The following is a 13146-nucleotide window of genomic DNA, read 5'->3' on the forward strand; positions in this document are numbered from 1 at the left end:
ACTCACGCGCCTCTCTGCCTACACGCCTTCCAACTACGTGATAGGAAATGCCACCTCCCAACTGTCATGTCGGTCTATGGCAATGCAGCTGCAGATGGTGCAATGCTGCGAGGACGTGGCGCGTGTCCTTGAGCAGGTGACCAGTGCTGTACTGGCACTACAACCAACTGGCCCAGCCAATGGGGGTGGGGATGACACAAGCGAGGGGACCTCGAGTGTCAACAGCCTGTCTGCCTCACAGGTCGGTGTCCTACGCCGCAGCAGCAGGTCCAGTGCGGGATCACGTGCCCTGCCGGAGGAGGAGCCTGAGAGGCGACTGGGTGCCGCGCGCCGGAGGCGCACATGACATTTCAATCCATGGGCAGGGACATGCTGCTGACATAAGCATGTCGTGTTTAAAACATTGAGCAGTATGGCGCAATACTCCTCACATGTAATTCATAACAATTATTCCTTATTATTGTGCAATCAACAATAATATTTATTCAAGCATTGAACATCGGACTCCTGTCATTATTTCCATTGTCATGCATTTGTGAAGTGTTGGGTGAGGGGAGTGGGTGCACTAGAAACAGTTCATTGTGATGTGGTTGTCCTTCAGCAGGATGTTCCCCGCGTGCATGACGCGCATGTGCAGGTGGCCAGTCGTCCCCTTCCGACTCACTGCCAGAGATCTCTACAGGAATCCGGCGCTTGGTAGCAATGTTGTGTAGTATTGCACACACAGCCACAATGCGGCAGCACACATCAGGACTGTAGTACATGGCCCCACCAGTCTTGTGCAGTATGCGGAATCTGCTCTTCAGTAGCCCAAATGTCCTCTCAATGCAATTCCTTGTGCGTATGTGTGCTACATTGTAACGCCGTTGCTGTGGTGTAGCAGGGTTGAGGTATGGGGTGAGGAGGTATTCACGGAGAGCGTAGCCACTGTCACCTGAATGAGAGGAGCAGAGGGTGAGTGCCTGTGCAGCGCAGCTACTTCATCACAGTGTAACATTGTGGGGCAAGTGTACTTACCAAGTAGGTGTCCTTCACCAAAGTCTCCCCTGGCCAGTCGTGTGTGGAGGCCGCAGTGCCGGAATATGAAGGAGTCATGTGTGCTCCCCGGGTACTGTGCCACTATGTCCGCGATGTAATTCTTTGCGTTGTACACCATCTGGATGTTGAGGGAGTGGTAGGACTTGCGGTTGCGGTACATGTATTCCGTTTCTGCTGGTGGGCAGATGTGGATGTGGGTACAGTCAATGCATCCTATCACATGTGGAAATTGCGCAACATTGTAGAATTGATGCTTGGTCTCATCCACGTCCTGTTGGCTGGTGGGAAATTTTATGTGGTGGTGTAGCTGGGTCAGCATTGCATCTAGGAAACTCCTTAGGCAGTGGGACATGGTGGGCTGGGATATCCCCCCAGCAGCGGCAACTATCCCCTGGAAGCTTCCGGAGGCCAGAAGGTGCAGGCTGCACAATACCTGGACATGTGTGGGCACGGCATTGGTCCGCCTTGTTGGGTGCTGCAGCAGGGGGTCAAGGTCCTGAATTAGCTTGATGATAATTGGCCCATTCAGGCGGTACTTAGCGTATATTTGCTCTCTGGTTTGGCCCAGCAGGGTGACCCGCTGGCGGAATATCCTCTCCTGGATCCTACGTCTGTTCCGTGCAGCTCGCTGTAGCCTTCGCCGCCTGACCACCATGTATAGTCCTGGCATTGTGAGACTCCTACTGCTGCAGCTGCTTCTCCTTAAGTGTGTTTGGTGAGGCCAGCACCTGTTACTGATTGGGAAACGGGTTTTCAAATTTTTTTTTATTACTTTGATGGTTACCACCTGCTTTGGGTTGTCCTAAAATTGCGCCTCGCAAATAGCGATTTTCGGGTTTTTCGCTATTTGCGATTTTTCTTGAATAGCGATTGCGATTGTATTGCGATTTCGCATTTTTATTCGCAGAATCCATGGTTTCTCGCAATGTCAGATTTCCTATTGGGCTACTACCGGGATTCTGCGAATTCTAATGCGATTTCGCAATTCTGTCTTAGCGAATTCGCTAATTTATTTATTGAATACCGTTTTGGACAATTGCGATCGCAATAGCTTTTTCGCAGCTATTGTGGTCGCAATTTAGGTTCATGAATCTGGCTGTATGTTCTTGTCTATACCCAGCTTAATGAGTATTCCACAGAGTGTGACTCTATTTACTCTATCAAAGGTTGCCGTCAGATCCATAAACGCTAGATTAAGTTTATTCTTTTTGGCCGCTGTGTATTTACTAATAATCAGTTGGAGATTTATACATTGATCAGCAGTTGCCTAAATCCATATTGGAGGTTGGATAAAACGTTGTTATACTTCAGCCACTTATTCAATCTTTCTAAGAAAACCTTCCCCAAAATGTTCACAGTTGCGTCAATTAAAGATATTGGCAGATAACATTGTGGCTCTGCTCTCGACACCCTTTTAAATCTCAGTGATATAATGGATTTCGACCAAGATGCTGCTAGACCTTTATTTCAAGCAGCATTAAACACCTGCACTCATATGTTTGCCCAGAAAGAAGGATCTGGCTTAAACAAATCTGCTGGCACCCCATCTGGACCTGGCGCTTTTCCACTGGACATAGTTATAATGGCGTCAAATACCTCCTTCTCCCTAAAAATGAAACCTTTCTTTTACGGTGGCCTGAATGGGGTTAGGATCCTCTTGCATTTCCAATACATACATGCCCTGGAAGTGTCTCACCCGTACTTCTGGAGAAATGGTGCAACCCATGACTTTTGTTCTGGACCCCGGCAAAAATGGGCCTTGTCATTATCACCCAGAACTTTGCACTATTGTCTAACACACTTATCTGGATAAGATCCTTCCTGCTAAGCTAAGTCATGCTATGTGTATTTGTAGAGCGCGCTATCACCCGGGAGAGTATCCCAGAGGGGGCAGGTGTGTGTGTCCAGCCTTGCCTAGGGCAGGTAGTTAGCTAAATAGCCAGGCCTTCAGCTTCTTGCAGAAACCCTGACACTCGTGCTTCACCTTCTGGGCTGCACATTTCCTCTTGTAGATGTTTCAGAAACTCTTTCAGGTGTCTGAGTTCAGTTGTTGAATTCAAATGGTTGCCTGGGTTACTGCTGCTGGGCCTCTCTTCCTCCCTGCTGGTCTGTTGAAATGAATGGAGACCTATTGGAAAATAATATAGATCAAATGTATAAATGACAGGGATATATGCTGGCTCAAGAAGAGAAGAAATTGTCAACCCTGCCTTTGTCCAACTGGCTGACCTTCATGGTGACAGAATGCATTCTGAGATATACTTACACTTGCAGAATATACACACACAAACCACACACATTCACACACACTCCCCCACACTCATTCTCATTTGATTTTGGTATTTATAAAGCGCTATACCACCTTTTGTGTTTCACAGCACTAACAGATACATTATCCCTGTTAGTCAAAGGACCAGTGAATACAGGAACAGTAACAGATAAACATACTTTATCTGTCTCTATCTGATGGGTAGTTTATCAATTGTTAGACCGGTATGTATACCTTCTTTGACTATGGACGCCCAACCCAGAGCACTGAGACACATAACATACATGAAATGAGGGTTCATGCTCTCATGGGTAGCTTGTATTCCAACAATGTTCCTTTATTTCATCCGATTTTTACACTTAGAATATCACAAATGGACAACTCGTGTTTCGGGAATACCCTTTTGCTTCATCAACGCCAATCACAACATATGCATGTTAAACAGTTAAAAAGATAATCAATTAACTCAAGAAAATATTCCTTTATCACATATCACATCTCTATCAGGTATCTCTAAAACAAAAATTGCTTAGTTCCTTAACTCAAGCCCACCTAATGCATAAGGCTCCCAATTAAACGTGTCGTCTATGCACATATTGCACTTATATGTATAAAAATCCAGTCCCTCTCTTATCAAGCACAGATCAATCAGCTTCAACCGTTCCAATTATCTAATTTAATCAATCAATTTTCTTGGTTTATACTGATGCATTGTATATGGTGTTACAATAAAAAAAGAATAATGAAACTCCGAATGGGGGTTGGGAGCACACTGCCTTACAGTCCCAGCACAGTGCGCCCCTTTGCATCCTGGTAAATGCAGTACACAGTTCACACTAACTTGAACATTAGCTGGAGTTTTTCACCAAAGTTTGTGCAGACATTGCTGTATATCTCTAGACACGTGTTTTTCGGTTGAGCCGTTCATCAGTAGAGAGCAGCAGTATTAGAGAGCAAAGTAAAATCATCTGGGGGCAGATTTATGAAGGCCTTGCGCCGCCGGTGCGTCATTTTTAACATGGGAAAAAGTGACGCACCAGCGGCGCAAGTCCTTCATAAATCTGCCCCCTGGAGTTGCTGGAAATACTGCCAAGTTCCTCTCAGGTCACAGTACCACTTTCTGTTCAAAAGGCTCCCTTGAGCCAGCAAGCTGACGAGCGTTGGAGATGAACATGTGTGCCTGTGAGTGGTACTGTGATCTGACAGGAATTTGGCATCATTTCCAGCAACCCCAAATAACTTTTCTTTTGCTTTCAACTACTGCTGCTCTCTACTGAAGAAGTATGAAAAATTGGTCCTCGCCTGGCCCTAGAAAAAACAATAATGAGGGAACCTTTATCATATGGGGGTTGCCATAACGGTCAACCACTGGCAATCAATACTTCTTGATTGTAAATGCACACCCTAAAAAGAAAAGAAAGGAGAGTTTCTCAAAATACACAAGGTGTATATACAAACTGTGCCCACACTTTAGTTGAGTCAATTCATTTTTTATATATGTTTCTCAAAGTTGAATGTAAGCATAAATTCAACGGTAAAGACATCACCACACATATGCAGTGAAAGGTTGCTTGAACGAAAGGGAGAAGAAAGTGCTTGTGCTAGAGGGAAATGAGTGAGAATCACAGGATTCAGAGTGGCAGACTGTTCCTTATTCCAAGAAAAAGCTGGTTTAAGAGAAAAACCAGTACAGTATAGCCTTTCCACAAAATGTATTCACAACACATTTTGCAATATTCTATAATACAACCCACCCTAACAGAGATATGAAGCCTTGATTACTTCGGCACCCTCCTTGAAGACTATAATGGGAGGTTTTTGTGTCATCTCCCACCGCATCTACAAAATGTCAGGCGCCGCGCCGAATGGAAATTGGATCACCCGATGAATGGCGTCAACATTTTTTTACACATCAGACACCACCTTTGTCAGGTAGAGACACAGGTACCGTCTCGATATCATTTGCCAGCAGCTTTTTCTTTCTTTCTTAAAATGCTGCTCACTCATCAAGCTATGCAGACATTGCCTGCTTTGCCTGACATCAAAGTGGTGGGCAGGAGACCGCGCGCCTCAAATTAAGCCTTCACATTTCGCCTCCCATCCTCTAAACTGTGTATGTTCACGGCTGCCCTAAAGATGATCCTTTGAACACTTCAACAACCTCCTTGAAGGCCATAGTCAGAAGGTTTTGTGTTGATCCCCTATTGCATCCACAAAATGGCTGCCACAGCACAGAACAACATCTAGCCGCATAAGAATTATATGTGCAGAATAAAAAGGGTAATCTATGGTGTCAGGATGTTGTAACCGCCAGATGTCTTTAAGATTGTATTGAGAGCATGTTTTTGAATAATGTTATGGGCTGTAGGTGGGTGGTAGATACAGGTGGATTGACAATCGAGGGTCGTGTCGAGTGGGAGGTGAAATCACCACTTACAATGATAAATTCATTGGAGGGTATATGTCCAATCTTGTCTGATATTTTCTTCCAGAAGGAGGTGTCATCATTGGTAGATACATATATATTGACTACGTGGATAAGGATCCGCCTCTACGTAGAGCAGTGCTGATCCACCTTCCTTATCCATCGATAGAATATGTTTCAAGAGTGGCTTTAGAGCGCTCAGAGATTGGAATAATAACCCTGTTTTTTATGTATTACAGGAGAGCAGTGAACTTCAGAGATCCAATTATTTTTGAGGGTGATGGCTTCTTTGTCAGTGATTTTCATCTCTTGAAGGAGAATATCTCCCTTGGATCAGTAAATATAGTCCGTCATTTTGCATCTTTTAACTGGATGGTTTATTATGAGAACAGTCCAGCCCGAACTGCCAAGCCAAGCCATCCCTGGATCAGAAACAAGCATCCTGGGACCGGTTTTGGGGTAACAATAATACATGAGCATGATTGTAAAGTATCAAAACAGACACCCATCGCCGTATTCATGAGCACACATAGGTGCCTGGACATGCACTGAGATGGAAAGGGCTCTAGGGAATAAAAGACTATCACATCCTGTCAAGTGACTCTGCACACGCTTTACATCCATGACTACAGACTTCCATGTGACATCCATGATCCAGTCTACAGGTGATGAGATATAACAAAGCCTCCTTACACCCCAGGAAATCCACAGCGCCTGCCTCTGGGGTTTAGGAGTTCAGGGGCTGCTTGCCCATCACTGGTGGAGCTTTCATGTATCTTCTCAAGTGGGCTGTACTGTGTCCCCCTCTTTGATCTCTCTCATCACCGGATGAGTCTTAAAATGTATTAAGAGGACCCACCTCATGGCAGTGATGATGGAGATGTACCCAGGAAGCCACCAGGATGAGGTGAAAACAAGGAATCCTGACATATGATTATGTCTTCTCTAACCTTTTTTAAAGTTTCAAGACTCCCACATACATCATTTCCTGAAATGTGATTGTCAGCAGGTTACAGGTTGGTTCACAGCCCAGCGATGAGCGTGGTCTCATGAGAGAGGCTACCCTCCCCAGTCGTTGTGTGATATTTCCTCAGTATCTTCAGGGCACAGCATCTCATACACAGACCTCCATGTCCCTACGTATTGGGACATCAGACTTGACCTTGGCCCCATTGCTGTCTCAAGTGCTGCTGTGTGCAGATGGATTTCCTAGTTGTCAGGTGACTAAAGAGAGAGTGTGGTTTAGCTGTGAAGGCATCACCTAGCAGCCCCAGATCTGGGCTGTAAATTTGATTTTGCCCCCATGACATTGAAATATTTGACTGAACATGGCCTGTTTCCTGTACATGCCCCATCATTACGTCACAAATGCAGGAACATCATTTAGATCATAGAGAGACTTACGGAGGACAATGACTACGGTTAGCAGAATCAGAAGCGTGGAGACCAGGGCTCCCAGAAGCAGCCTGAAGAGGGGGCAGTGCAGCCGTGACCTGGAAGAGACTGTAGGGAAGGAGTTAAGGTCAACTTATGTACATACCGGAACTATATCACAAATCTAGAACACACCGGAATACCTGCATTATTGATGCTGTGCATGTGGCACTGAAACGTGTCGGCTTTCAGCCACTTGAGAGTACTTTACACAATGGGCTATACCTTGGGCTGGTGCTAGAGTACATCTTTAGATGATGGGGTGTAAATATGATCCTAGCAGTTATTATTTTACTGTAGGGGGATCCGTGTGTGAGTGGAAGTAAGGCTGACAATTTTGAAAGGGATTTGGTGTAAATCTGTTCAGTAGCTTTTGAGAAATGAAGGTGCAAACATATTTGCATATCTGGATGGTTGGATCCGAGGGACTCCTGGGAGAGTCTCGTCGGGAGCGCCAGTTCAAAAATAGAGCATACTACTTGGTTTAAGGAGCTTTTATTACCTTGGGCCTCCTCGAACCTGCGAACGCTCTGTTTGACTGTGAGGACTCTGTACCTTACTCCCCTGTCCTGAAGTTATAGGAAATAATAATAATATAAAGATGCTGGGTAGGGATACCCTGCTGCTCTTGGCCCTCTGAGGTGGGGTAAAACCAGAGGGACCTCCCCGGGACCAAAACAATTTTTTTTTAAAATTACACTTTTTGCCGCAATCCAGCTGGATAGTGGCCACAACAGTAAAATAAAGTCCGCGCAATTATTTTTTTAATTTATGGGCGGAGGCGTGACTAGGGTTCTCCTCCCCGGTAGACCCCATCCCCCAGGGCTGATCAGTAAACAGATCAAGATGTTTATTAAAGTTTTAGATCTACAAAGAGATAAACAGTAAGATAGCTCTAGCTGATTTAATACAATTTTCCATTAAAAGGGGTTTTAAAATAGCACCATCCAGGGGATTTTAAAAGAGGGCTGACAAATATAATGGAATTAACCATCTGAACTGCACCCTTGCAAAGGTTACACCTCCTATGGGCCCACCTTGTTCCCCGATCAGTAAATAAAAAGGGGAGAGGGGCCGCGTGGCACCCCACCCCAAGCCTTGAAAGGCCCCGTGTAAACAGAGCACATATTGCTCCCACCGGAGGGACTAAGCATAAATCTCTGGTCCCTCTGGGCAATGCTGGCTCCGCACCATGCGGGGAGCGATCGGGACCACAGGGGCTGAGAAGACAGCCCCCCTCTTCTTTTAAACAAGAAACAGCCCGGGGGGATAGGCCCCCCCGGGTCCTATGTTAACTTTGGGGCTTGCAGTCCCTGGGGCCTATTCCATGGGGCCAATGAAGGCTCAGGGATTGGGGTCGCTGGGGCCTAATAATGCTAAAGACTGTGTACGGTGTGGAGTTGGCAGCCTGCTAGGGGTTTGGCCACTGGGTCTGGTGGCATAATGAGTCCTGTGGCCAAACCCCTGTTGTGCACACTCAAAGGCTGTGTGCAGAATGCTGTTGGCTACCAGCAGCTGAACCCACACCATACACGAACAACCAAAGCCTGTGCACGGAATGGGGTTTGCCTCCTCTGGGTGGCTGCCTGCAGCCAATGCCACGTCATGTATGATGAAAGGCCATGCACAGCAAGGGGTTGGCAGCCTGTGCCGGTGCACGGTAAGGCCCTGCGGCACACCCCCTGCCTCGCACTCCTGAAGTGGGTTTGCTTTATGTATGGTAATAAATTACAACTTTAGGTTTAAAAAAAACTCACTTTAAAAAAAAAAACAAGGTTAAAGTTTCTTTATAGTTAGGTGTAATATAAAGATGTGTTTTTCTTTAAAAAAACAACTTAGAAATTCACTGAAACAAGACAAAGTTTAATTAACATTAGTGACAACATTAAAATTTTGAACTGGAAAAAAACACAGAAATTCACCAGTTATAATTAGCAGAGCTAACTATGACTTGCACCCCTGCCATGCTCTGCTTATGACCTCACATATCACATCAGTCATAACTTGCTCTATGACATAATTTATAACATCACTAATGACAACTCAAATTACATTATTGGAATTGCATCAAACTTGGCAGGAAGCTGGATCTTGGCCCATAGATTGTGCATTTTGTGGTTTGGTGTAATCCACTCAGTAGTTTTTGAGAAATTAAGGTTGAAAAAATTATTGCATAATTGGACGGTTGGGTCCACAAGAGTCAATTTAAGAATAAAGTGTTCTTTATTTCCCTTAGGCCATCTCGCTCCCACGAGAGTCAGACTCCAGCAAGAGCGAGCGGCATGATTGGCTGCCAGCAACAAGAGAAAAATGTAGCTGGCAGCCTTTACAGGACTCGAGGACTTAGTTTCCTGTCCTGAAGTTATACAAAGAATAAAGATATATGGGGTCAGGGTACAGATACCCTAACCCCATAGGCCCCATGGGGAGGACCCAGGCCCTAACATGGCTCAGGGAGGGGGGCCTTAGAACATGTCATAAGTGATGTCATATGTGAGGTCATAAGCAGTGCATGGAAGGGGTATAGGTTATAGTTAGTGCTGCTAATTATAACTGATGAATTTCTGTGTTTCTTTTAGTTCAAAACATTAATGTTGTCATTAACAAATGCAAGAAGGATGTTGTATGAATGGACAAGGTCCGAGGATAAAGGGGGCCTTGAATTACTCAAGAAACCTCAATCCATTTCTGTAGTGATTCCGGTATTCATGAAGTCAATGTCGAATTCAGACTCACTGTGTAGCGGAAACATTCCCGCATTGGATTCCCTGGAGAACTGCTCTCGTCTGTCTCTGCTTGTTGAATGGCATCCTTGTCCATTCATCCGACATCCTTCTTGGATGTAGGATTCCGTTTGTGACCGTCTCGCATATCTGTGACTGCCAATCCCCGTCCCTCCATAGGTGCCCGGCCGGGCCCTATGTGAGTATCCTTAACCACCCCGCACTCCCACAGGTGTTCCCCTCACTCACTGTCAGTCATCCACAGGTCGCCCTGCACTGATAGGTCCTGATGAGACCCCACATTGATAGCTGGGTCGAAACGTTGTCGACAATTTGCAAATGAACCAATCCCAGTCCCTCCTATTAAACTAGGAAACTGTTAACATTGGTTGTGTTTCCATTGAATGGTCGTTTTCTGTAACAACTTTGAAACCTTGTTTTTATGTCACAAATGTCACAATTGATACTCATCGGTTTCACGCTTTTTTTCACTTGGGGCAATCAACATTGATAAATTTGTAACAAATGTGTGAATTTTCATATATACAAAAAGCTTGTTTCTCTAAACCTCCTGTGTTACATGTCCTTCTTTCCCTGACAGTGATAGACTCCCAGTTAACTGCGATTGTGCTGAGAATTATATTGTGATAGTAATCCTTGAGTGTCCGCAGGAACCACTGTTTTTGTTTAAAATATAATGCACCCTGGTTCCATGTTAGTGGGGTGTCCCTTTTTTATAACACAACTGCAACAGAGGGGCATGTGTGGAGAAGACTTTGAAGGGAGTGGACGTCATGGAAAAGTTTGTGGTTGAGCCCATTGTGAAGCCTAGGAGGAGAAAAGCATTATGGGATATCTGCTGAATGCGACTTTGAGTATATGATGCTTTGCAGAGAGGGACAGACTCCCCATTCCTGCTTGCCCTCCTGACAGAGAGCACCTCCTTGCTAATGTGCTTTCTTTCCTTAGCTTGTGGCTCCAAGCCCCAGACCCATCCTGTGGAGAAGTGACTTCTACGGAAGGTTTTGCTAACTGAAAGCTTTTCTCTTTAATATCCTTTGCCTATACCCTAGCTTAGGGATGTCACTTTTGAGTTAGAGTACGGATAGTTATGTGTGGTATACAGAAGAAGTACTGATGCAAAGAGTATTGAACTTTTGTTTTCCCTTCTCATGCATAATTGCCATTGTACTTATTGTTCTTTTCATGCTCCACTAGGTGAACTTTTTTAGGAGGTTCGGCTTATTTCTATTTCCCTTGTACTTCTATATTCTCATGCTAAGATTTGGGGATGTCCATCTATTTTTGAATTTTCTATAAAACTGACTAACCTTCAATCTTTTGTCGTTTTGGGTTCTTGCGTAGCCGTTTGTGTTACACTGTATTTCAAGTGACCCATGACCTTTACTTCCCTCTACGCATTCATGCTGCTAAAAAAGAACCATAGGAGATCCGACATTGGATTGAACTGGGCAGGTGGGCCGAGGCTCCTTCAGCATCAAGCCAATGAGTGACAGAGGGAGCTCATGATAGCCAATGGCTGACAGAGGGAGCTCATGATAGTCAATGGCTGACAGAGGGCTCCCAGATAACCAATAGCTGAAAAGGATAGACAAAAAGCCGACTCTATGTGTGTCTTAAGCGATAGGTATTCAGACAGATACTCTGTGGAGCCAGACCTAAAAGGGAAATAAAAATACGACTGTAAGATGTTGTTAGTTCCCTGGCCTTCGGCATACGAAATCTGTAAACAAAACGACGATGTATAAGGAGGACCAGAGAATTCAAGAATATACCTCGAATATATCTGAATATTTCACCTTACCGATCGGAAGAAATAAAAGGCATAGCTAATTTGGCACTTATGTTTGGGAAGTTTTTAGTAATTGTTGCCACACATTCGTGCACAGTGTAGGTGCAGAGAGCAATATTCACCTGCTTTGGAATGGGACCAAAGCCCACGGGTGGCTCCTGGTCAAAAGTGATCCGATGTATGTGTGCACATTGCACCTGCAGACGTGCCTTTTTGTGCTTGCACATTTCTACTAGGTGTCCGCACTTTACAAAGCACACTTCCATAGTAGTCACACAAAGGTGTCCTACCTTAGAGCCATGGGGGTAGATTGGTCAGTAAGATTGGGGGATGTAACCTTCAAATTTCCCAACAATCGCGCTGGCACATCTTGTTAAAATATGTTGTGAGAAGCAAGACACGAGGGGCGCTTAAGAGGCAGTGGAAAGAGAGAGAAGTACGGATTGTTTGCGGTTCTTAAAACATAATAGTTTTCAATCTAACCAAGTATAAGGCAGAGATGAGAGAATGTGTGCTTGTGTGTGTGTGCTTGTGTGTTTTTGTCAGTCTGGGCATGTAAAAATCCTGAGTGAAATCTGACAGACACCTCACCATACCTGACTGAAAGCTCCTGCACCCAACTATTTACCACAGATTGCATTTTTTAGGGGGGTGTAATACCCCAAACACCCCTCCTGAAACTATGCCCCAGCTGAGATCTCTGCTTCCTTGTACATTCCCTGGGTGCAGTGCTGGTACCCTCACCTGATGTAAACACCGTACTGTGGGTCTTATCATGGACTGCGTCCTGCTGTGGGGCCGGCTGTGGGGTGCATACATCTTCCGCAGCCCCCCTCTGCACCCCCACGTAGACTGTGTTCATCGTCTTCGATGGCTGTTGACCCTCTACGTCAACTGAAAAAGAGCACAGATGTTGTTGTTCTCTGATATTTCTCTACATGAAGCGACACAGCAATGTACATATTGTGTAGGAAAGCGTTAAAGTAATGTTCATACCAAAACACCTTCTTAATGCTCTCCCGTTGGCGCTAAAAACAGAAACTAGTCTTCTGGCTTTCCGTAAAAAATTGAAGACTTTTCTGTTCTAAGTTCTTCTGTTCTGTTGTTCCTTTTCTCTCAGCAATTGCTTGTTTTTTTCTTCTTCAGTCTGTCACTGGCGCCGGGAAACCCATTACGGGTAGCTGTGCGCAATACAAGTTCAATAAATAAATAAATAAAATTAAGAGGGTCCCCACAGAAGCTGCCCTAGTGCCCTGCACATACCACCTAGCAAATATTTGTAAAGCACATGTTCACCCAAGGGTATCTTGGTGCTGTACAACAGATGTTTATTGTTCCCCAACTCAATCGTACTCATTTTTATCAACCTCAGAAGGATGAAAGGCCGAGTGGACCCACCAGGATTTGAACTGTGGTTGAGTTGTATTGTTACCAAACTCAATGG

At 45.0% G+C, this 13146-nt stretch overlaps 1 protein-coding gene across 1 annotated transcript in view; it reads right to left on the minus strand.

The window, feature by feature from the left end:
• LOC147700554 (C-type lectin domain family 12 member A-like) overlaps positions 1-12590 on the minus strand; it is a 70177-nt gene extending 57587 nt beyond the window's left edge. Inside the window, exons 1-3 of the mRNA XM_086928450.1 lie at positions 12447-12590; positions 7137-7235; positions 3023-3166 (exon numbers count right to left, since the gene is read on the minus strand). Coding sequence (XP_086784576.1) covers positions 3023-3166; positions 7137-7235; positions 12447-12564 — 361 coding nt within the window. The 5' untranslated portion in view covers positions 12565-12590. The remainder of the gene's footprint in view (positions 1-3022; positions 3167-7136; positions 7236-12446) is intronic.
• Positions 12591-13146: the final 556 nt, after the last annotated feature.

The sequence above is a fragment of the Lissotriton vulgaris genome, chromosome 7, assembly GCF_964263255.1.
Source record: "Lissotriton vulgaris chromosome 7, aLisVul1.2, whole genome shotgun sequence".
Classification (NCBI taxonomy): domain Eukaryota; kingdom Metazoa; phylum Chordata; class Amphibia; order Caudata; family Salamandridae; genus Lissotriton; species Lissotriton vulgaris.